The sequence below is a fragment of the Pristiophorus japonicus genome, chromosome 1, assembly GCF_044704955.1.
Source record: "Pristiophorus japonicus isolate sPriJap1 chromosome 1, sPriJap1.hap1, whole genome shotgun sequence".
NCBI lineage: Eukaryota > Metazoa > Chordata > Chondrichthyes > Pristiophoridae > Pristiophorus > Pristiophorus japonicus.
Window position 1 is genome coordinate 230,750,764 of NC_091977.1, and position 25,528 is coordinate 230,776,291.

Here is a 25,528-nt window from a genome sequence, read left to right on the forward strand (position 1 = left end):
CTAGCTCATTGAATGTATTTAAATCACTGATAGATAGATTTTTAACCAATAAGGGAATTAAGGGTTACGGGGAGCGGGCGGGTGAGTGGAGCTGAGTCCACGGCCAGATCAGCCATGATCTTGTTGAATGGCGGAGCAGGCTCGAGGGACTAGATGGCCTACTCCTGTTCCTAATTCTTATGTTCTTATGTTCTTATGCATCTTAGTCCCCTGATTGGAAGGCCGTTGCTATGTTGACTCCCCTGTTACCTCAGAGACAATGACCCGCCACCTGACATCATGTGGGGAAGGGTCAGGTGCGGTGACCGTTGGGCCTCGAAGGGCCGGATTGAATCCAGTTTGCCCGCCACTGCTGTGAAGGCTGCAGTTTGAAACATGACTATTCCAGTGGGCCAAAGGTCAGGGTCTCAGAGTGATCCGTTACTGTCTGTTTGCAGCGACCATTTGGCAGAATCGCGTGGCTGCTGCTTTGGGATTAACTGGCCGAGCTGACCCAAAGTCAGGTGGAGGATTTTTCAGCCTGGACCCGATACTGCCGGATACCGATGATCACTGCAAGCGCATCATCAGAATACGCACCACCACTTTCTCTCATGTTAAGGACTGGACTTTCCACTTTGATTGCTAGGGCCCAAAAAATGGGTGATGTTCAACCTTAGCGATGTTTCAGATCTCAGGATCACTGGAAGATCACCCATTTATCTGATCACTACTTTCTGCTTTTTTTGGGGGGCGAAAGCTCAGCGATGTGAAATGAGCCTCAGCGATGAGGAAGGCAAGGCGTCCCTAGCAACGACCTTTCTGCACATGCGTTTTTTTTTGCAAAGAAGGTTCCCCTCGATTCGGGAGGTCAGGGGTCATCCAGGCATGCGCAGAAGGTAAGGTGGGAGAGAGAGAGAGAGAGAGAGAAAAGTGAAATCAATTAGCATTACTATGTCCCAGCATGAGTCTGCTCAGAGTGGGCAGAAGGTGGAGGGGAGGAGGAGGGCTCAGCCATTTTTGGATGAGGCCAATGAGACCCTCGTCAGTGAGATCCACAGCCGGTGGGGCCAACTAACCCGAGGTGGGTGTGGGAAACCTCCACCCCGGGCATAGCGGAAGATTTGGGACGAGATCGCCGACGTGGTCTCATCGGTGTCCCACGAGGCGAAGGGGACGGACCAGTGCCGCAAAAGCTGGAATAGCCTGGTTGCTTCAGCAAGAGTGAGTATTAAATATATTTTAAATTGTAAAGATCCACATAATATGTAAATCTCCCGGATTGAAATGATGTTGGTTATTCTTGCATATAATCACTGCTAAGATCTGGGCAGAGCTCGGAACCTGCGTACTTTTTAAGTCTTTTTAAGTCTAATTTTGGCACCTTCTCATTTGGATTACATTGGTGGATGGGGCACGGCTGAGCAATGAGGGGTCTGGTGACCTTTACCCAGACTGTGTCAGTCTCTCCGGCTGCTGTCACTTACACAGTGAGCCGGCTTGGACAGGGGGAGAGCTGCCCTGGTTCACTGTCTACCCTGGGACACTTTCAGACATTCGTTCCTGACTTACAAGGGAAATTAGGGATAGTGTTAAATCCAAGGAAGAGGCATATAAATTTGCCAGAAAAAGCAGCAAACCTGAGGACTGGGAGAAATTTAAAATTCAGCAAAGGAGGACAAAGGGTTTAATTAGGAGGGGGAAAATAAGAGTATGAGAGGAAGCTTGCAGGGAACATAAAAACTGACTGCAAAGGTTTCTATAGATATGTGAAAAGAAAAAGATTTGTGAAGACAAATGTAGGTCCCTTGCAGTCAGAATCAGGTGAATTTACAATGGGGAACAAAGAAATGGCAGATCAATTGAACAAATACTTTGGTTCTGCCTTCACTAAAGAAGACACAAATAACCTTCCAGAAATACGAGGGGACCAATGGTCCAGCGAGAAGGAGGAACTAAAGGAAATCCTTATTAGTCAGGAAATTGATGGGATTGAAGGCCGATAAATCCCCAGGGCCTGATAGTCTGCATCCCAGAGTACTTAAGGAAGTGGCCCTAGAAATAGTGGATGCATTAGTGATCATTTTCCAACATTCTATAGGTCTGCATCAGTTCCTATGGATTGGAGGGTAGCTAATGTAACACCACTTTTTAAAAAAGGAGGGAGAGAAAACAGGGAATTATAGACCGGTCAGCCTGACATTGGTAGTGGGGAAAATGTTGGAATCAATTATTAAAGATGTAATAGCAGCGCATTTGGAAAGCAGTGACAGGATCGTTCCAAGTCAGCATGGATTTATGAAAGGGAAATCATGCTTGACAAATCTTCTAGAATTTTTGAGGAAGTAACTAGTAGAATGGACAAGGGAGAACCAATGGATGTGTTGTATCTGGACTTTCAAAAGGCTTTTGACAAGGTCCCACACAAGAGATTAGTGTGCAAAATTAAAGCACATGGTATTGGGGGTAATGTGTATAGAGAGCTGGTTGGCAGACAGGAAGCAAAGAGTAGGAATAAACAGGTCCTTTTCAGAACGGCAGGCAATGACTAGTGGGATACCGCAAGGTTCAGTGCTGGGACCCCAGCTATTTACAATATACATTAATGATTTAGACAAAGGAATTGAATGTAATATCTCCAAGTTTGCAGATGACACTAAGCTGGGTGGCAATGTGAGCTATGAGGAGGATGCTAAGAAGCTTCAGGGTGACTTGGACAGGTTAGCTGAGTGGACAAATGCATGGCAGATGCAGTATAAATGTAGATAAATGTGAGGTTATCCACCTTGGTGGCAAAAACAGGAAGGCAGAATATTATCTGAATGGCGGCAGATTAGGAAAAGGGGAGGTGCAACGAGACCTGTGTGTCATGATACATTAGCCATTAAAAGTTGGCATGCAGGTACAGCAGGTGGTGAAGAAGGCAAATGGCATGTTGGCCTTCATAATGAGAGGATTTGAGTATAGGAGCAGGGAGGTCTTACTGCAGTTATACAGGGCCTTGGTAAGGCCACACCTTGAATATTATGTACAGTTTTGGTCTCCTAATCTGAGGAAGGACGTTCTTGCTATTGAGGGAGTGCAGCTAATGTTCACCAGACTGATTACCAGGATGGCTGGACTGACATATGAAGAAAGACTGGATCGACTAGGCTTATATTCAATGGAATTTAGAAGAATGAGAGGGGATCTCATAGAAACATATAAAATTCTGATGGGATTGGACAGGTTAGATGCAGGAAGAATGTTCCCGATGTTGGGGAAGTCCAGAACCAGGGGTAAGCCATTTAGGACCGAGATGAGGAGAAACTTCCTCACTCAGAGAATTGTGAACCTGTGGAATTCTCTACCACAGAAAGTTGTTGAGGCCAGTTTGTTAGACATATTGAAAAGGGAGTTAGATGTGGCCCTTACGGCTAAAGAGATCAAGGGGTATGGAGAGAAGGCAGGAATGGGGTACTGAAGTTGCATGATCAGCCATGATCATATTGAATGGTGGTGCAGGCTCGAAGGGCCAAATGGCCTACTCCTACACCTATTTTCTATGTTTCTATATTTCCTGAGCATTGCTGATTACCTCCCCACTCCCCCAGGGGGCCCTCTTGGAGATTGTAGTCGAGAAGTTTTGTGTCAAGCATTAGATCCTAAACATGATCTTATGAAATATTTTATCCAAACGTAGATATTATAACCATGCAATAATTGTGGATACAAACTGGTATGAGCATATAATGTTGGAACCTGTTGTCTTTCCATGATAGTACCTTAGCTCATGCCATGCTCTTGTCATGTTTACAGAGAAAGATATCCAACAACAGATCTGAGCAGAGGCGCACCGGAGGAGGCCCTGCTCAGCTACAGCTGGTGACCAATCTCAAGGAGCATGCAGCAGCATTTGTAGCGACCCACAGTTGCTCGGCCACTATCCATGATGTTGCAGAACCCTCCCTTGCTTCACGTGAGTAATGTGCAAAGCAGTATTAATTCAAAGTAATGTAGCGTCATTTCATTATAATATATGAATGATGTCATGTTATGCATGCAGCTTCTGTGCTACTCTCAGGTTAACAGAAGAACATAAGAAATAGGAGCAGGAGCAGACCATCTGGCCCCTCGAGCCTGCTCCGCCATTTGATAAGGTCATTGCTGATCTGATGTAGGGCTCAGCTCCACTTCCCTGTCTGCTCCCCATAAACCTTCACTCTCTTATCATTCTGTCTATCTCTGATTCAAATATAGTCACTGATCCAGCCTGCACAGCTCTCTGGGGCAGTGAATTCCACATAGATGTACTACCACAAGTACTGCCATATATTAATATGTAACATCTCTCAGTCACATTTATTGCAGTAGTGCTGCTCCTCCTACGTATGCCAGCGCAGTGCAAGAATCATGTGTTCCCTTCTGTTCTAATAAGCTCAATTGTGGTTTGCAGGTCACACAGCTCCAGAGGCGCATAGGGAGGCCACACCAGTGCCTGCACCTGCAGCATTGCAGGTGGTCATCACCACGGGTGCTGAAGAGGAGTCGACCACTGAGCCAGAGGAGGAAGAAGTTATGGAAACAGAGGAGGATGCCCCTTGCATCTCTGTAGATGTTGTACCTGCAGCCACTTTGTCGTCGTCTTTGACAGAAGAAATAGGGGGCCATGCAGCTTGCAGCAGGCAACTCCAAGGCGTACAGTGCCCACGCTGACCCCACGGAGGTTGAGTCAGCGAGGTTGGCTCGCACTAAGACGGGCAGATCGCTACGAGGGCATGTACAGACTGTGCATGGAGAGAGTCGCGATAAGTCGCGAGCTCCTCCAGGCATTTGAAACATAGAAAATAGATGCAGGAGTAGGCCATTCGGCCCTTGAGCCTGGTGGCTTGACAAGGAACATTGGCAGGATGCCTGCTCGCATATCGGAGGTAGGTTAAGGTAAAACATGAATACAATTGTTGGAAAACAATGGCCAGGCCAGGCAAGGATGAAATTTAATGCAACTGCAATTGTTGTCTTTCCGTAATTGTAATTGTAACTGTCACCAACGTAAGTTCATGCAAAACATTCATTTATGAGCTGCTGACGCAAGTGTTTTGCAACTGCGTAACTCCCACTGGGCTTTTCCAGTCTTGCGGGGGGGCGGGGGCGGGTTGCGTGGGGGATTGGGTTCATTGCCAGACTGATTGTCCTCTCTGAGGTCCTTGTCATCCTTCTCCTCCTCCTCCTCGTCTTCCTCTTGCCCTCTCTCCTGAGGTGGACCGGCAGCCCCATCTGGCAATTGTTGTCCTCTCCTTATAGCTAGGTTATGCAACATGCATCACACCACAATAAACTCAGCGACTTGGTCAGGGTGATATTTTAGGCTGTCTCCAGAGTGGTCCAGACATCTGAAGCGCTGCTTCAGCACTCCAATTGTATTTTTGATGATATTGCATGTAGCTAGATGGCTTTTGTTGTAACGCTTCTCAGCTTCTGTCTAGTGATTACGCAGGGATGTCATGAGACAGCTGGCAAGGCAATATCCTTTATCCCCCAGCATCCAACCATGACCTTGTGGCTGACTGTTAAACGGTCAGAGACAGTGCTCTCACACAAGATGTGTGCACCATGGATGCTGCCTGGAAAATTAGCATTTACTGCCATGATTATTTGGTTATGGTCGACAACGAGCTGCACATTCAGGGAGTGGAATCCCTTTCGTTATGAAACACCTCTGCATCCTGTAAAGGTGCTCTCAGGGTGATACGTGTACAGTCTATTGCTCTCTGCACCTTGGGGAAGTTAGATATTCGTGAGAAACCCAAAGCCCTTCCGGTCTGTACCTCCCTGGTCATAGGGAAGTTTATAAAGTCCATCCTGCGAGCGTAACGGATTTCACCCGTCAAATGGAACAATGTGTGGGGTGCTGAGATACCACAAATGTCGCCAACTGAAGTCTGAAAGGAGCCCGACTGATAGTGCTGTCCTGATAGTGCTGGTAGGCTGCAGATCTCCCTTGATGAGCTGGCATTTCTCAGCGATGACCTCCTTTCGGAAGTGCAACCTCCTAAAGCACGTGTTATCGGACAAGTTCAGGTATGATTGCTTTTCCCTGTAAGTTCGTCAGATGTAAGATCTCCTCCTCCATCAGTCTGCCATCTCTTTGATTGGGCACATAATGCTCTTCAATAAACCCATCTTCAGTCTGCAACATGTGATTATTCCCCAGTAATGGTAAAGAAGTTACAGACCCCATCACTATTGCTGTAAATGCCCTAAATTTCACCCTCAATAAATAGAAATGTGAACAGATGATTGCCAAAGAGTAGTAAGGCCCTTAAAATAACTCACAAATAAATTCTCCTGATAAGCCCCTTCAAGCAGCCTCTCACTTCCTCCGACGTTCCAAATGGCATCCATAGTGCTGAGTCCTGCCTAACAGTGTCAGTCGTGAGCAGCTTTTCTCCAGCAATCTTCTCAGCGAGCGATCAGCCCGGCGATGTGTGTGCGATGTGATGAATGTTGTGGTGGGCGATCACCTCGGTGATGTGAAATTCCCGTGTGCTGAAAGTTGGGCCGGCGATCTTTGGGTAATGTTCCGGCCCAACTTTCCACTTTTAAGGTAAAATGAGCGATAGCCTGCCTATTTGGACAATAGATGGGCGATAACCCAGCGATGATCAGGGGAAAGAACATCCCTAAAAATGGACCCACTGAAATTCCAGTCGAAAAACGACCTCCCGCCGCGCGGTGTCCCCGACAGCTTTCTGTGTTGGTGATGTCATGTATTCAACCAGCATTGTAACCCATGTATAATCTGACCTAAGTTGTACACCGTGAGAACACTGACCACTAGGTGGTGAACTTGTGGGAGACACTCCTAACCTAGACCTTTAGATATAAAAGGGGAAGCTTCACCCACTTCCAACACTTGAGTGCTATGAAATAAAGGACAGGTCACAGACTGACCTTTTCTCAAGCATGGGCCTCGTGTGCATTTCTACTGTATAGTAAGGACGTATCAATGGCGACAAGAAACTGGGATTTAAACCATGTGAGCATGGCCACTAGCAATAACAGGGACAGTCAGGGACGATCGACTAGCAAGGGACCTTTTGTTTCAAACAGCAGCTCATGTTGGACGCGTGGACGCACACACTCAGCCGGAGTTTGCAGAGATGAGCAAAATACCTGCAGAAATTGCAGAAATGAACGCTGAGGGAAATCGCTGGAAGCTGAAGTTCAGCGAGTTCATGTGGAGCACGTATACAGTTCATACACCAGGACGCCACCGATAATGATGAAAGTGCTCCTCAATGGCACCCCAGTATCAATGGAGCTAGACACGAGGGCCAGCCAGTCCCTGATGGGTATCAAACAGTTTGAAAAGTTGTGGGCGTCCAAGGCCAGGAGGCCAAAATTATCGGGGATTGACGCACAGCTACGGACTTACACAAAGCAGATCATTCCGGTGCTAGGCAGCGCCACGGTAGTCGTGACCCACAAAGCTTCGAAGAACAGACTGCCACTCTGGATTGTCCCAGGGGACGGTCCAGCACTACTGGGGAGGAGTTGGCTTGCTGTCATGAACTGGAAATGGAGCGATGTCAATGCAATTTCCTCTGTGGAGCGAGTATCATGCTCACAGATCCTGGACAAATTTGACTCATTATTTCAACCTGGCATTGGCACTTTCATGGGGGCCAAGGTAGCGATTCACATAAACCCGGACGTCAGGCCAGTACACCACAAGGCCAGAGCGATGCCGTACGTGATGCGGGAAAAGATAGAAGACGAATTGGATCGCCTGCTGAGGGAAGGCATCATCTCGCCAGTCAAATTCAGTGACTGGGCGAGCCCGATTGTGCCGGTGCTCAAGGCGGATGGGTCGGTCAGGATATGTGGCGATTACAAGGCCACCATCAATCGGGTGTCACTCCAAGACCAGTACCCGCTACCGAGAGCGGAGGACCTCTTTGCGATGCTATCCTGTGGCAAACTTTTTTCAAAATTGGACCTGACCTCAGCTTACATGACCCAGGAGCTGGCGAGTGAGTCGAAGAAGCTGACCACCATCACGACACACAAGGAGTTGTTTGAAAACAACAGATGTCCGTTCGGGATTCGCTCGGCCGCCGCGATCTTCCAACGAAATATGAAAATCCTCCTCAAGTCGATTCCAGGGACGGTGGTTTTTCAGGATGACATCCTTATTATGGGTTACGATACTGAAGAACACCTCCACAACCTAGAGGAGGTGCTACGCAGACTGGACCAGGTAGGGCTGCGACTGAAAAAGGCGAAGTGCATCTTCCTAGCTCCAGAGGTAGAATTCCTGGGGATGAGGGTAGCAGCAGACGGGATCAGCCCTACTGCGTCCAAGACGGAAGCGATCCAGAGAGCACCCAGACCCCGTAACACGACAGAGCTGCGTTCATTCCTGGGGCTCCTGAACTATTTTGGTAACTTTCTTCCCAAATTGAGCACGCTGCTAGAGCCACTACACGTGCTCCTACGCAAAGGTCGCGAATGGGTCTGGGGGGACAGCCAGGAAAGGGCTTTTAATAGAGCACGCAATTTGTTATGTTCCAACAATCTGTTAACACTATATGACCCATGTAAGAAATTTGCGTTAATGTGCGATGCGTCGTCCTATGGTGTCGGGTGTGTGTTGCAGCATGTCAATGCCAAGGGTCAGTTACAGCCAGTAGCTTATGCCTCCAGAAGTCTGTCCCAGGCAGAAAGGGGCTACGGGATGGTAGAAAAGGAGGCGCTCGCATGTGTATATGTGGTAAAGAAAATGCACAAGTACCTGTTTGGCAGGAAATTTGAGCTGGAGACAGATCACAAACCCCTAACGTCCCTTTTGGCTGTCAACAAGGCCATAAATGCAAATGCATCAGCCCACATACAGAGGTGGGCACAGGTTAGCCGCCTATGACTACACAATTCGGCACAGACCGGGCACCGAAAACTGCGCCGATGCACTCAGCAGGCTCCCACTAGCCACCACTAAGGGGGCTACCGAGCATGCTGCTGAGATGGTCATGGCTGTTGAAGCTTTCGGAAGTGAAGGCTCACCCGTGACAGCCTGTCAGATTAAAGTCTGGACAAATAGAGACCCGCTCTTGTCTCTAGTCAAGAAATGTGTCCTGAATGGGGACTGGGCAGCCACGTACAGGGCATGCCCTGAGAAATTTAAATCATTTCACAGGCGCAAGGATGAACTCTCGATTCAGGCCGATTGCCTACTGTGGGGAAACCGCGTAGTCATGCCCCAGATGGGCAGAGAGGTGTTCATCAGAGAACTCCACAATAGGCACCCGGGCATTGTCACGATGAAGGCAATTGCCAGGTCACACGTTTGGTGGCCAGGAATAGACGCAGATCTGGAACTTTGTGTTCGCAGGTGCAACATGTGTGCCCAGCTGGGCAATGCGCCCAGGGAAGCCCCCCTTAGCCCCTGGCCATGGCCCGCCAAGTCTTGGTCACGCATCCATGTGGACTACGCAGGTCCTTTCATGGGGAAAATGTTTTTGGTTGTAGTAGACGCCTACTCCAAATGGATCGAGTGTGACACTTTAAATTCAAGCACATCCTCTGCCACAGTAGAAAGTCTACGGGCAATGTTCGCCGCCCACGGTCTACTGGACATCTTGGTCAGCGACAATGGCCCGTGCTTCACAAGCACTGAATCCCAGGACTTCAGGGCAGGCAATGGAATTAACCATGTTAGAACGGCACCGTTCAAGCCGGCCTCAAACGGCCAGGCAGAACGAGCAGTGCAGATAATCAAACAGGGGATGCTCAGAATCCAAGGGGGTTCCCTACAATGCCGCTTATCATGCCTCCTGTTGGCCAATAGATCCCGACCACACTCGCTCACAGGGGTTCCACCCGCAGAGCTGCTAATGAAAAGGACGCTCAAAACCCAGTTATCCCTTATACACCCCACCATGAAAGAAATTGTCGAGAGCAGGCGCCAGTCACAATATGACTACCATGACAGGAATGCGAGGGTGCGATGTATTGATGTAAATTACCGTTTTTGTCCTCAACTATGCTGCAGGGCCCAAATGGCTCGCAGACACTGTGATTGCCAAAGAGGGAAATAGGATTCTGGTAGTTAAACTTACCAATGGACAAATCTGCCGCAAACACGTGGATCAAACAAAAAGGAGGTTCAGCAACCCCATAGAAGAAGCAGAGGAAGAACACGATGTAGAATTCACTCCACCACAGGTGACCGAACACAGGAACCAAATGGAAGAGAGCCCAGTCACTGTGGGCAGTCCGGACAGGCCTGAGGCACCGCAAACAGCAGACACTCAGGCCAGTGCCCAACAACCGGAGCCTCAACTCAGGCGCTCTACAAGAGAGCGTAAACCACCAGAGAGACTCAACCTGTGATCCCAATAAGACTTTAGGGGGGGAGGTGATGTCATGTATTCAACCAGCATTGTAACCCATGTATAATCTGACCTAAGTTGTACACTGTGAGAACACTGACCTTCAGGTATAAAAGGGGAACCTCCACCCACTTCCAGCACTTGAGTGCTAAGGAATAAAGGACAGGTTACAGACTGACCTTCTCTCAAGCATGGGCCTCGTGTGCATTTATACTGTGTGGTAAGGACGTATCAGGTGCACCTTCTCCGCACTGAGTGTGGCCTGGCAGCGCAGCAGCCCTTCAAAGGGGAGGGCCCACTGCCGCAGCCGCCATGTATTTATTTTTTCCTATCGGCCGGCAATATAGTGCCCCCGGGGTCGGCCAGGCCGCCAACAGGCAACCTGGCACCCGCTCTTGGGTGCCAGGCCGCTAGTCTGGCCGAAATCCTCCCTGGTGGCTCAGTGGCCGAAGATCTAAAATGACAGAATCTCTCCCCTTTAACGGAGGGGAGAGAGCGTGGTGACGCGCACATGCTGTGACGTCACCACTATTCCACCGCTAATTGACAGCGACAGAGTCCTGGTCCGACCCATATTAAGCCCCTCAGCCTGCCTTTCAGTCTATGTCCCGCCCCCACTACCCCACTGTGACAGATTTCCCGTGGGACTTTATAAAAATTTCAAAGTCCTGAAAATTGCTTTTCTGACCGCATCAAGGCTCCGTGTGGTAAGTATAGAAAGATAATCAAGGGTACGTCAGCTTTCTTGCGCTGCTGAATTTCGGCTCCCAGGTATCAAACCACATTGACAAAATTGACAGAAAATATACCAGAAAATACTCCGGGCACTGACAGCTCTCTGTAGCAATGCAGACTTTGGGGGAACTGCCTTTCTGTTTCTTTTCAATGTGCTTTTCCCTTGAGAAATATGCCAACGTCATAAGAACATTCCTTTCACATTCTCATTTCCACTGTCACGTGCAATGTTGAATGGGTGGTGAGATGTGGAAGTTCTTGACAGAGACACTACCCTCTCGTGTGCTCACAGAAATGTTTTGTCGCCCTGTGCAAGTTCTCCGGAATTCAAAAATAAAACCGATGTGGAGGTCACCGCTTGAACAATTCAGAATCTGTGTGAAACAAGCATAAAACTGGAATTCGGCTGTTAATAGAATTCAAACTTGTGTTATTTGGATCTGTCTTCAGTTGGAGCAGGGTTGAAAAAACTGAGTGGTGTTGTCAGGCTGGAAACAATTCTGTTGTGTCCTTAGATGCTCTAACAATGACTCGACGAGGCAGTGTGTTGTACTTGAACTGTAGTGACCTTAGTCCTTTATTAGATAACTCCAGAATGAGGATCATACCTGGTAGCCTGCCTTTTATACTAGGCCAGGCACACCTGTACAGGTAACCTACGAGTCTTCCACTGCTGTGCCCTCTGGTGGCACACCTTGATATAGTACCAACAGGGGTCATGTAAGATACATGACAAATCCAATGATTGGAACCCTTTAGTACTGCATTCCTGTGTCAGGGAGAAGGTAGTGTGTGTGTGAGTGTGGGACAGTACCGAGCTGATGCTTCTGAAAGTAAGACAGGGACTAGGAATTTGCCGCACAGCACACCTGACCATTCCAAGTGTATTGGAACATTAATGCCCTGTGTGTCATAATATAGGCTGACACCTAAGTGCAGTGCTGGGATAGTGCATTATTTCAGGAGTGGTATTCCTGTGGATGAGACATTTAATGAACGTTTGTTCTTTTAACCATGTTCAGGCGGATGTTGAAAATCCCACGGCACTGAAACAAGAGCGGATGGATTCCTAGGACATCTGTTTTATTTTTGAATTCTGGGAAACTTGCACATTTCTTTGAGCACACAAGAGGGAAGTGTCTCTGTCAAGAACTTCATATGACGATTAAACTGAATTTCTGGGAGGTGAATAGCAGAAGATTTAATACTGGCACAATTCATCCAATGGAAAGGTCACAATTCTATATGGTATTTATAAAATACTAAATATCAATTCTGCTCAACTGAAGAACTCACGATTGTTTGTCACTAATATCCATAGGTATTTTGGGAATGATGTTTGCTGGGCTGGAAGTGTAAAATGTAGATGGCTCGGCTTAAAGCTGAAATTATGCAAGTTTTCGGTTAAAATTAGGAAACTTCTCTCTATTGTCTATGAGTTCTCATTCTCCACATGATGTGAGGTTGTTCTGTATGTATCTCTGTGGTTTACTAAGTGATACAGATGTAGAAGTGTGACTGAATACTTATAGCTCGATATACTTCCCAGGTGTGGGATCAGTACAGTGTTTAACACAGAGGCATCGATGTTCTACTTATAGCAAACTGTGGAATTTTAGGACTTTTACCTCGAAGGTCTGGCAGAGATTTTGATTCAATTCATGTCATGACATCACTTTAAAGGTTAGGTTTTTCTCACAAAAAGGTAATTACCAGAGCATCGCAGATAATTTCTAATGTTGATTGGGATGGGGACACCAGACAGAAACATAGGAACAGGAATAGTCCATTCAGCTCTTCGAGCCTGTTCCAACATTCAATTAGATTATGTCTGATCTGTATCTTAACTCCATCTACCCTTCTTGGTTCTGTAACCCTTAGTACCCTTACCTAACAAAAATCTATCAATCTCAGTTTAAAATTTTCAATTGCTCCTCAACCTCAGGAGCTTTTTGGGGGAGAGAATTCCAGCTTTCCACTACCCTTTGTGTGAAGAAGTGGTTTATGAAATCACTCCTGAAAGACTTAGTTCTAAATAGGAACATATATCAGATTGTTTACTTCTGCAGGTCCCCATCGCTTCCAAAAAGTGGGAAACCACATGCTTACTCAGCAAATGGCCATCTCTTCATTAAGGAGATGTCTCCAACCATCAACGTAGGAGGTCCTTTGTTTACAGTTGATGGGGCTGAATTTCTACCCCTCGCTCACTAGGTCCCCTGATAATCATCCACTTTTAGATATAGAGATATTCTCTTTCATTGAGTAGTGTGCAGGTCAATACAGATCCTTGTTGAACAAGTAAACATTCTTTTCCAGTCTGATGGAAGCTTCATCAGTGTGATGTTAGTGCTCTGAGGGGCAAGCCCCAGGCTACCTTTCCAAAAGGGATGGGATTTACAGGGAGGGATGAGAAAATATCCCTTCTCCCTACTCTTCCACCTCCAAAGGCAGACCTACCACAACACCCATGACTGGAATAAACTGATGAGCCAACTAAAGCAATCAAACAGCAGCACAAGGTTGTTGCCAGAAGTTGGAACTCACTTTGGAACGCAGACAATCAACAATACAGCCCAGGAGTTGAGCAGTAGCCCAAGGACAAAGCAGCACCTAACCTATATGGGGTGGGGGAGGAGCCCTTTAAATTGCACTCCTGCAGGATTCTTGCTGACTGTTAGCGCCATGAGTTGCTGGACGAGTTTATCACATGGCTAGTCAGGCATTGGGCAGACCAATTTCACAAGATGGTCCTACGACCAGCATAGGACCCGTATTTGAATGTTATAATTAACTTCTTGAATCGTTCTGGCACAGCTCTGGACGCCTGCAGAGCAGTCTGGTCCAATATGCGGGCAACATGCCGCGTGGGTCACCCGCCATAATGGATTTTGAGGCGCCCGTTTTACGTCTGGAAAACCGATGCGGCCTGATTGAGTTGCGAGGCCATGGTCTTTTGTGGTCTGGTGCATTCTTACGTACATTCCCAACTTTGCTGATTCACTGGATAAGAAGTTTCCAACAATGAATTGTGTGTACGTTTCATTGTTTAGAATTTACAATGTAAGTATCAGCCATACCATAGCAACAATTTTCTACCGGCCGTTTCCTCCAAAATTAGATTTGCATTCGAGAAAGAGTTTCCAGTTTCACTATGAATAATAAGCAGAGGGAATCTTTCCCTGTGTTTATGTCATTTACACGCAGTGACCAGAAGAAATATTGCCCTATCTCTTTATTGGTGGGCACAAGGAGGGTAATGAAAGCATCGAGGATCTGATTGGATAACATTTCGTCACATTGTTCCACAGTTCACACCAAAAACATTATGTAGCAACACATTTATTGTTTTACATACTTGGACCTGATCAATGTGGAATTATCACTTTTAATTTGCATTTTACTCCCATCCATTTTGTTTCAGAAGTGGAAGATTCTGGAGAAATTTAAGATGGGACATCAACAAAGGATCACTGCAACTCTTTGACTTTAGACTGCAGTTGGTCTAAGTTGGCTCCCGCTATTTTGTGTATCTGAAAAGGACAAAAATGATGAATAAAATTGGTTTAAAAAGTATGTTCTATGATAGAAAACTCTTACATAGCATTACATAGTGCTTACAGCACAGAAACCGGCCATTCGGCCCAACAGGTCCAAGCGAGTGGTTATGTTCCACTTGAGCTTCCAACCATCCTTCTTTATCTTGCGTAAGGGAAGACACGCTCACAAAATCTGTCAAAACTAAGCTACGCGCACAGAAACTTCTTTCAGTCTCTTCCACTGAAATTATATTCTAAAAACTTCTAAAACCTTTTAATTAAACTGTACTTGGACTTATTTCCTATATCAGCATTTTGGTTTATTTTTTTTCATCCAAACTCACAATTTATTAGTCCCTATGTATACAACTTCCTGTTTTGCTACTCAGTAAAGGTCTAACAATGTTTTATACCTCCTACAAGTAATGTTGTTGAACTTCAGATGAGATTCCAAGCCATATGTTCAATGTTAATTTTCAGGATTAAAATATATTATTTAGACCTCATTTTGACTGGAAATGGATAAATCTATTTCCCTTGTTATAGATTTTGTTTGTTATGTTGTTCATTTTTGAGTTGAAAGGAAATACTTGGCCACTGAAATCTGATAGATGTTCACTTTCTTATTCAACTTCCAAAGTAACTAAAATGAAACTCGACTGACAAAAAAAGTTTCTTTCACCAAAACGTACACAATTTGAATGAATAGGTATTTTAAGACGTGAAACAGGCTCCTGCGCCTGCTTTCATTAACCATAAAAAAAAAGGTCCATAATTGCCGGACTGTTGGTGGGCAATTAGCCCAACTCTGCGCCAGCAATTGGGATTTCCAAGGCAGTGCGGATCATCTGTCAAGGCAAACCTTGACAGATCGCAATTTAGGGATTTGGCACCTGCAGATGTAATGCAATCGGTCCTGCCGTTTTATCCTCTCTAAGTTTGATTAGTTTATCAATTATCTCCCCCCTTTCCAGCCTAAATGTCTATATCTTTTTTGATCTCTTCTTCTAATGTCATGGTCATCATGTTAATCTCCCTGGTAAATACTGAAGCAAAGTAATTATTTAATATTTCTACCATTTATGTACCTATCCTGAGTTTTCTGTTGTTATTTATGTGTCTTCAAAAATATGCACAGTGTTGAATACCAACAATTTGTGATAGTGAGGTTCCATAAATAATATAATTGGAGATGTTAGTGCCAAGGAACAAAATGGCAGATTTACACTGTTTTAACAAAGTCCAAAATATCAACCTAGCTATTAAGAAGCCAATGATCTGCTCGTTAGGAGCTAAGATGGCTAAATTGAAGACATGTTGCATAGATTAAGCTTGTATTCCCTTGAATGAATATCAATGATTAAGGGGTGATTAAGTTGAGATGTTTAAGACGATTAAAGGAATTGCTAGTGTCGATAGAAACTATTTCCTCTGGTGGGGGGAGGGGAAGTCCAGAACAAGGGGGATAAACTTAAAATTAGAACACTGTCATTCAGGGATAATGTCAAGAAGCACTTCTTCACACAGAATAGGGGAAATTTTGAACTTTCCCCAAAATGCTGTTGAGGCCGGGGGTCAATTGAACATTTAATACTGAGTCGGATAGATTTTTTATTAGGTTCTTTGTTGTCAGCCATGACTCAGTGGGTAGCACTCTTGGATCCAAGTCAGAAGGTTGTGGGTTCAACCCACACTCCAGACACTTGAGAGTACAAAGTCCAGGCTGACACTCCTGTGAGGTCAAGAAGATGCTATAAAAGTTCTTGCTTTATCATAACATAGGGAATCACATGCGGTAAAAAATAGTCACTTGTTCATATCGGCACTCTGCTAATGCTCCAAGATAGTTAGACTTGTGCTTCTCTTCCATTCTGCTCTGTTCAAACTTGTGCTTTTCCCTGCTTTCCTCCTCCAGTACAAGCTAGTGCTCTTCTTTAACTCCCCTTCTGACCTTCTTGCGCCCCCCCCCAAACCCCTTCAAAAGTTCATGCTCACTCACCATTCCTTTTCAGTTAATTTGGCACGCATCTCCTCCCCCACTAAAAAACCTTTTACTCCCCAACAAAGCATCCCCCCGGCTTCGGCCCCTTTCCTTTTCCCCTTTGTTGCGAACCATTTGCCCTTTCCCCCGGTTTTCATCCATTTACCTTCTTGCATTTCCATCAATTGTTTCCATATTTCTACAGAATTAAAGGGTGTAAACAGAAGTGGGAGATTCAAATCACATGGCAGAACCAATCAGATATGAATAGCATTCAAACTAATATAGCAGGGGGATGGGAACCTATGCAGGGAGACAGAGGGAAGTAGAATGGAGGCAGAAGCAAAAGATAGAAAGAAGAAAAGTAAAAGTGGAGGGCAGAGAAACCTAAGTCAAAAAGCAAAAAAGGGCCACATTGCAGCAAAATTCTAAAAGGGCAATCTGTGTTAAAAAGGCAAGCCTGAAGGCTCTGTGCCTCAATGCGAGGAGTATTCGTAATAAGGTGGACAAATTAATTGCACAGGCAGCAATGAATGAATATGATATAATTGGCATCACGGAGACATGGCTCCAGGGTGACCAAAGCTGGGAACTCAACATCCAGGGGTATTCAACATTCAGGAAGGATAGATAGAAAGGAAAAGGCGGTGGGGTAGCGTTGTTACTTAAAGAGGAAATTAACGCAATAGTAAGGAAGGGCATTAGCTTGGATGATGTGGAATCTGTATGGGTGGAGCTGCGGAATACCAAAGGGCAGAAAACGCTAGTGGGAGTTATGTACAGGACATCAAACAGTAGTAGTGAGGTAGGGGACAGCATCAAACAAGAAATTAGGGATGCGTGCAATAAAGGTACAGCAGTTATCATGGGCGACTTTAATCGACATATAGATTGGGCTAACCAAACTGGTAGCAAAACAGTGGAGGAGGATTTCCTGGAGTGTATTAGGGATGATTTTCTGGACCAATATGTCGAGGAAACAACGAGAGGACTGGCCATCCTAGACTGGGTGATGTGTAATGAGAAAGGACTAATTAGCAATCTTGTTGTGCGAGGCCCCTTGAGGAAGAGTGACCATAATATGGTAGAATTCTTTATTAAGATGGAGAGTGACACAGTTAATTCAGAGACTAGGGTCCTGAACTTAAAGAAAGGAAACTTCGACGGTATGAGACGTGAATTGGCTAGGATAGACTAGAGAATGATACTTAAAGGCATGTCGGTGGATAGGCAATGGCAGACATTTAAAGATCACATGGATGAACATCAACAATTGTACATCACTGTCTGGAGTAAAAATAAAATGGGGAAGGTGGCTCAACCGTGGCTAACAAGGGAAATTAAGGTTAGTGTTAAATCTAAGAAGGCATATAAATTGGCCAGGAAAAGCAGCAAACCTGAGGACTGGGAAAAATTTAGAATTCAGCAGAGGAGGACAAAGGGTTTAATTAGGAGGGGGAAAATGGAGTATGAGAGGAAGCTTGCCGGGAACATAACAAGTGACTGCAAAACCTTCTGTAGATGTGACGAGAAAAAGATTAGTGAAGACAAACGTAGGTCCCTTGCAGGCAGATTCAGGTGAATTTATAATGGGGAACAAAGAAATGGCAGACCAGTTGAACAAATACTTTGGTTCTGACTTCACGAAGGAAGACACAAATAACCTTCCGGAAGTACTAGAGGACCGAGGGTCTAGTGAGAAGGAGGAACTGAAGGATATCTTTATTAGGCGGGAAATTGTGTTAGGGAAATTGATGGGATTGAAGGCCGATAAATCCCCATGGCCTGATAGTCTACATCCCAGAGTACTTAAGGAAGTGGCCCTAGATATAGTGGATGCATTGGTGATCATTTTTCAACAGTCTATCGACTCTGGATCAGTTTCTATGGACTGGAGGGTAGCTAATGTAACACCACTTTTTAAAAAAGGGAGAGAGAAAATGGGTAATTATAGACCAGTTAGCCCTACATCAGTAGTGGGGAAAATGTTGGAATCAATTATTAAAGATGAAATAATAGCGCATTTGGAAAGCAGTGACAGGATCGGTCTAAGTCAGCGTGGATTTAGGAAAGGGAAATCATGCTTGACAAATCTTCAAAAAATTCCAGAAGATATAACTAGTAGAGTGGACAAGGGAGAACCAGTGGATGTGGTGTATTTGGACTTTCAAAAGGCTTTTGACAAGGTCCCGCACAAGAGATTGGTGTGCAAAATTAAAGCACATGGTATTGGGGGTAATGTACTGAAGTGGATAGAGAGCTGGTTGACAGACAGGAAGCAGAGAATTGGGATAAACGGATCCTTTTCAGAATGGCAGGCAGTGACCAGTGGGGTACCGCAGGGCTCAGTGCTGGGACCCCAGCTATTTACAATATACATTAATGATTTGGATGAAGGAATTGAGTGTAATATCTCCAAGTTTGCAGATGACACTAAACTGGGTGGTGGTGCGAGCTGTGAGGAGGATGCTATGAGCTGCGGGGTGAATTGGACAGGTTAGGTGAGTGGGCAAATGCATGGCAGATGCAGTACAATGTGGATAAATGTGAGGTTATCCACTTTGGGGGCAAAAGCAGGAAGGCAGAATATTATCTGAATGGTGGCAGATTTGGAAAAGGGGAGGTGCAACGAGACCTGGGTGTCATCGTACATCAGTCATTGAAAGTTGGCATGCAGGCGGTGAAGAAAGCAAATGGTAGTTGGCCTTCATAGCTAGGGGATTTGAGTATACGAGCAGGGAGGTCTGACTGTAGTTGTACAGGGCCTTGGTGAGGCCTCACCTGGAATATTGTGTTCAGTTTTGGTCTCCTAATCTGAGGAAGGACGTTCTTGCTATTGAGGGAGTGCAGCAAAGGTTCATCAGACTGAATCCCGGGATGGCTGGACTGACATATGAGGAGAGACTGGATCGACTGGGCCTTTATTCACTGGAGTTTTGAAGGATGAGAGGGGATCTCAGAAACATTTAAAATTCTGACGGGTCTGGACAGGTTAGATACAGGAAGAATGTTCCCAATGTTGGGGCAGTCCAGAACCAGGGGACACAGTCTAAGGATAAGGGGTAAGCTATTTAGGACCGAGATGTGGAGAAACTTCTTCACTCAGAGAGTTGTTAACCTGTAGAATTCCTACCACAGAGAGTTGTTGATGCCAGTTCATTGGATATTTTCAACAGGGAGTTAGATATGGCCCTTACGGCTAAAGGGATCAAGGGGTATGGAGAGAAAGCAGGAAAGGGGTACTGAGGTGAATGATCAGCCATGATCTTATTGAATGGTGGTGCAGGCTCGAAGGGCCGAATGGCCTACTCCTGCACTTATTTCCTATTTTTCTATGTTTCTATGTGTCCACTTCATCAACGGAGACAGTCGGAAGATCTTGAAGATGAGATTGCTGCCTCGTGATTTTGTAGAGCTCTTTCAATTCGAATGACAAATTGCTGCAGATACCTCTGCTTTTATAAATATCATGTCACAGACAATGAACAAATTTCTTCCGATTAAAGTTGTAATCGATGTTGGAATGTTCTCTCTGTATCAACAAGGTAACTTCCACTGAAGAGATCTTGAGATAGTAACCTCCCTCTGGAAAGCTGAGTTGAAATGGGAGATTGTCCCTAATGACTATCTCTTCCACCTCCCAACTCCAATCTGCATTGGTAATAACAATCCATCAAGTTAAGCATCTTCATTTTTGTTATTCACAATGCACCAAAGGAAATCAGAGACCAAGTAACGTTATGAAAAAAGAGGAAGAAGTGGGTCATTTCCCTCTCCCCACCCCAACCCCTTCCCTTCCTAAATGGTTTCCTCTTCCTCCTCACAGTTAACCCAACAAGGAGGACGAGATTATGACCAGTTCCATGTCTTTAGCAGTGGTGTTCATAGCCCAAAAAATGTACGGTCTGATTCCTCTACCAGGGAAAACATGCCCCTACTTCTCTTAACTGTGTATGATTCATTCAGTAATGAGCAAAGTCTGCTGGCACCAATTTATTCGCCCATAATACAACATCCTCAGAATTGTGAGAAATGGAAAAAGAAAAGGAATGATTAAACACAATATCAGATTCAATTGTGTAAATTCAGTGCTCCCAGCATTGAGTCAGTCTTGAAGGGACCATGGATGAAAAAGGTACAGCAATAACACAACCCATGTTCACCTAACGCACAACAATTCTGAATTTACCCAATAGGCTGAATTTGAATGGGTTGGGTGCGGAGTGCGCCGAAGGGCTCAGATGGCTGGGAAACCCGGGAGAACGGGAGAGGGCCCGATTTGCATGGGAAGTCTCTGTTTCTCACTTGCATTCACCCAGATCGCATAGGGGTGGAGGGGTGGGGGGCGCGGCGGGGGTGGGGGGGTGGCGCAGTTGGTGGACGGAGAAACATGTGGTGGGCCGGGTCAAGCACGGTGGAGGTGGGCTGGGGTGTGCTGAGGATTGGGAAGGGGTGTTGCGAGGAGGATTGGTGGCCAGTAATGGAGCGGGTGAGGGGCAGGGGGAGAGAAATGTAAGGAGGATTGGGGGCCGGTGATGGATTGGGGGGAGGGGGAGAAATGTAAGGAGGATGGGGCTGGTGATGGAACGGGGAGGGGGAGAAATGTAAGGAAGATCGGGGGCTGGTGATGGATTGGGGGGAGGGGGAGAAATGTAAGGAGGATCGGGGGCTGGTGATGGATTGGGGGGAGGGGGAGAAATGTAAGGAGGATGGGGCTGGTGATGGAACGGGGAGGGGGAGAAATGTAAGGAAGATCGGGGGCTGGTGATGGATTGGGGGGAGGGGGAGAAATGTAAGGAGGATCGGGGGCTGTTGATGGATTGGGGGGAGGGGGAGAAATGTAAGGAGGATCGGGGCCGGTGATGGAACGGGGAGGGGGAGAAATGTAAGGAGGATCGGGGCCGGTGATGGAACGGGGAGGGGGAGAAATGTAAGGAGGATCGGGGCTGGTGATGGATTGGGGGGAGGGGGAGAAATGTAAGGAGGATCGGGGGCTGGTGATGGATTGGGGGGAGGGGGAGAAATGTAAGGAGGATCGGGGGCTGTTGATGGATTGGGGGGAGGGGGCGAAATGTAAGGAGGATCGGGGGCTGTTGATGGATTGGGGGGAGGGGGAGAAATGTAAGGAGGATCGGGGGCTGGTGATGGATTGGGGGGAGGGGGAGAAATGTAAGGAGGATCGGGGCTGGTGATGGATTGGGGGGAGGGGGAGAAATGTAAGGAGGATCGGGGGCTGGTGATGGATTGGGGGGAGGGGGAGAAATGTAAGGAGGATCGGGGGCTGTTGATGGAATGGGGTGGGGGAGAGGGAGGGGAAGCAAAGAGGATCAGCGGCCTGGAGCAGCACGGGTGGGGAGGATGGTCGGCTTTGGGGGGTGGATTGGAGGCCTGGGGGGAGGGGGGGCAGGGGGAAATCGTAGGCCTGTCTGGAGGATAATCAGAGGCCACATGGGGTGGGGATGGAAGGTCTTCAATTGCCGGAGTTGGGTTAGGCAGGGACACCAGATTCAGGAAATAAGTGTAAAGGCATTTACCTCCTGGGTCCAGCCTTGCAAATCCCAACCAGCTACTGTTAAATGAAAAATTGAGGTCAAAGCAGAGGCTTCCAGCCCCATTATAATATTTAAACAGATGACCCACCTCTTGGCAGCGGGTTTTGCTGCCTGCCACCCCCATCCCCGTCCTGTCCCGTCTCCATTAAAACCAGAAGTGGGCGGGTCAGGATGCAGATTTTTTAAACATTTTATCTACCACATGCTCCCAACCCACCTGTTGTTTTAGGTTAAAATTCCCCCCAATGTCTCCATGTGAAGGGAGAAAGTTCTTTCTTGTAAGCTTTGGAGGAAATGCAATTAATGTACAATCCTAAAAACTATCACTGTACCTCTTTTCCATTCTTGTAAAAAATGAATGTTGGCATACAGTCGATTCCACATTGTTCAGCTACTTCCTAAAGGGGAGAACCACAAACATTAGTAGAATTATAGATGGTTACAGCACAGAAACACGACATTCCACCCATCAAATCTGTGCTCGTGTTGTTCCCAACATGATCTATCTAATCTCATCCAATGGCCTCCTACTTGCTCCTAATATTCTTCTTTTTCAACTCACTGTCGAATTCCTTTAAAAAAGAATTGCTGCAATACAATTTGTGGTAGAGAATTGCACACTAAGAAATATTCTAATCCCCACCCCACCTTTTCACCATCTTAAAATGGTAAAACAAATCTGTCAGTCTTGGCTCAGTGATGGAAGTCTCGCCTCGGAGCCAGAAGGTTGTAGAGTAAAGCTACCACTCCAGAGCACTTCATCGAGACCCGCACTCCAGTGCAGTGCTGAAGAAGTGCTGCACTGTCAGAGGTGCTGCCTTTTGGATGAGATGTTTAACCGAGATCCTTTCTGATCTTTCAGATGGATGTAAAAGTTTCTATGGCACTATTTCAAAGAGTTGTCCCGTGCCTGGCCAACATTTATCCCTCAAACAGTTGGGGGCAGGGGGGGCTCTGAGGTGGTCGGGAAACCCAGAGAGGAGAGATCCTGGGGGGGGGGTGCAGTGGAGGACGGGGTCGGCTGGGACCAGCATTGTGGGGCCGGGGAGGTATAGCGCGGAAACGCATGCTGTGGAGTTTTATCTCCACAGCATGCGTGTAACGTCCGGAACACATTCACCACCCAGAAGTCAGTCTGACAGTCTGGCTTCCAGTCAGGCAGAGAATGCTGGACAAGAGGGCACAACCACAGGTAGGTGTGAGACCCAAGCCCAGGGGGGGGGGGGGGGGGAGCAGGGTGGCGGTCCTATCCCTGATGACAGATGATATCCTGTTATACTCATAATAAATGGTCAGACCGAGTACTGTGTGTACTGAGCAAGTGTAACCTTAGCTCCTTTATTGTAGTTCCAGAGTGTAGGTACCTCGTGGATGGCCTGCTTATATACTGTACTCCCAAGGGATGCTGGGATCCCTTGGGACTCCAACAGGTAGGCCCTCTGGTGGACAGGTGTGTTGCAGGTTACAAGGTTACAAAGGGTTAAATACATAACATCACTCCCCTGTGAAGTCAACAGTACACTTATTTACAAGGTGACACGATCTGGGGCTTTGTGCTCCCTTGTCGATCGTCTCGGTACAAATGCAGGTGTGGGTGAGTTGGTTGGTTCTTCACTGGGCTGCTGGGCAGCCGGCCTTGCTGGGCTGCTGGAGATGGTGAGTTCAGCTTCGTGGTCAACTGTGATGTCAGTTGCCACTTGTGTGTGTGTTGGAAGGTCAAAGTTGATGGTGTCCTCTTCAGGATGTATGTAGCTGTTGGTGAACCGCAGTTTAATTTGGTCCAAGTGTTTTCTGTGCGTTTGTCCACTGGTCAGTTTGACTTGAAACACCCTACTCCCCTCTTTGGCTGTGACTGTACCAGTGAGCCATTTGGGACCATGTCCATAATTGAGCACAAACAAAGGATCATTGATCTCAATATCGCATGACAAGTTGCGCGGTCATGGTACACACTCTGTTGATGCCGCTTGTTCTCCACGTGATCATGTAGATCAGGGTGGACGAGAGAGAGCCTTGTTTTAAGCGCCCCTTTCATGAGCAGCTCGATTGGGGGAATCCCTGTGAGTGAGTGGGGTCTGGTGTGGTAGCTGAGCAGTACTCAGGACAACCGGGTCTGTAGGGAGCCTTCCGACATGTGTTTCAAGCTTTGTTTGATGGTCTGAACTGCCCGTTCTGCCTGGCCGTTGGATGCGGGCTTGAACAGCGCAGATGTGACATGTTTGATCCTGTTGCGGGTCATGATCTCTTTGAATTCGGCACTTGTGAAGCACGGCCCATTGTCACTGACTAGGACATCGGGTAGGCCGTGCATGGCAAACACAGCTCTTAGACTTCCACCCCGGTGGTGGGCAATGGTAGCCGACTGAGAGCATCTGCGCAGTTCACTGTGTCCGGTCTGTGGCGAATTACATAGTTGTATGCCGACAGCGTGATCGTCCATCTTTGGATGCGGGCAGAGGCATTGGTATTGATGCCTTTGCTCTCCGAGAATAGCGATATGAGCGGCTTGTGGTCAGTTTCAAGCTTGAACTTGAGGCCAAACAAGTACTGGTGCATTTTTTTTACCCCATTAACACACGCCAGAGCCTCTTTTTCAACCATGCTGTAGGCCCTTTCGGCCTTGGACAAATTCCTGGATGCATACGCAACTGGTTGCAAAATCCCCGATTTATTAGCCTGTTGTAACACACACCCGACCCCGTATGATGACGCATCACAAGCTAACACTAGTCGTTTACATAGGTTATACAGAACAAGCAGTTTGTTAGAACACAGTAAATTTCTGCCTTTCTTAAAGGCAGCCTCTTGTAAATTCCTCCATACCCAGTCGCCTCCCTTGCGCAGTAGCGCATGCAGGGGGTTCTAGCAGGGTGCTTAACCCAGGCAGGAAATTACCGAAATAGTTAAGGAGTCCCAGAAACGACCGCAGCTCCGTCTGTGGTCGAGGTGCTTTCTAGATGGCCTCCATCTTGGCGTTGGTGGGTCTGATGCCGTCTGCTGCGATTCTCCTTCCTAAGAATTCGACGTCCTGTGCCAGGAAAACACACTTCGAGCGTTTCAACCTGAGTCCCATATGATCCAACCGACTAAGAACCTACTCCAGGTTCTCCAAGTGCTCCATGGTGTCCTGGCCTGTAACCAATATGTCATCCTGTAAGACCTCTGTACAAGGAACCAACTTTAGCAGACTTTCCATGTTCCGCTGGAAGATCGCTGCAGCCGACCGCATCCCGAACGGGCACCGGTTGTAGATAAACAGACCTTTGTGCGTATTGATGCAGTTGAGGCCTTTTGAGGACTCCTCCAGCTCCTCCTGCATTATGTAGGCCAGGGTCAGGTCCAGCTTGGTGAATGTCTTCCCTCCAGCCA

General features: G+C 46.8%; 1 protein-coding gene across 2 annotated transcripts in view; it reads right to left on the reverse strand.

Annotated features, from left to right (window-relative positions):
* Positions 1–14,307: 14,307 nt before the first annotated feature.
* Positions 14,308–25,528, reverse strand: part of LOC139268972 (thioredoxin-like) — a 60,772-nt gene continuing 49,551 nt past the window's right edge. For both annotated transcript variants that reach the window (XM_070887887.1, XM_070887877.1), the window contains 2 exons: positions 22,492–22,557; positions 14,308–14,620 (listed from right to left, as the gene is read on the reverse strand). In XM_070887887.1, coding sequence (XP_070743988.1) covers positions 14,558–14,620; positions 22,492–22,557 — 129 coding nt within the window. In that variant the 3' untranslated portion in view covers positions 14,308–14,557. The remainder of the gene's footprint in view (positions 14,621–22,491; positions 22,558–25,528) is intronic.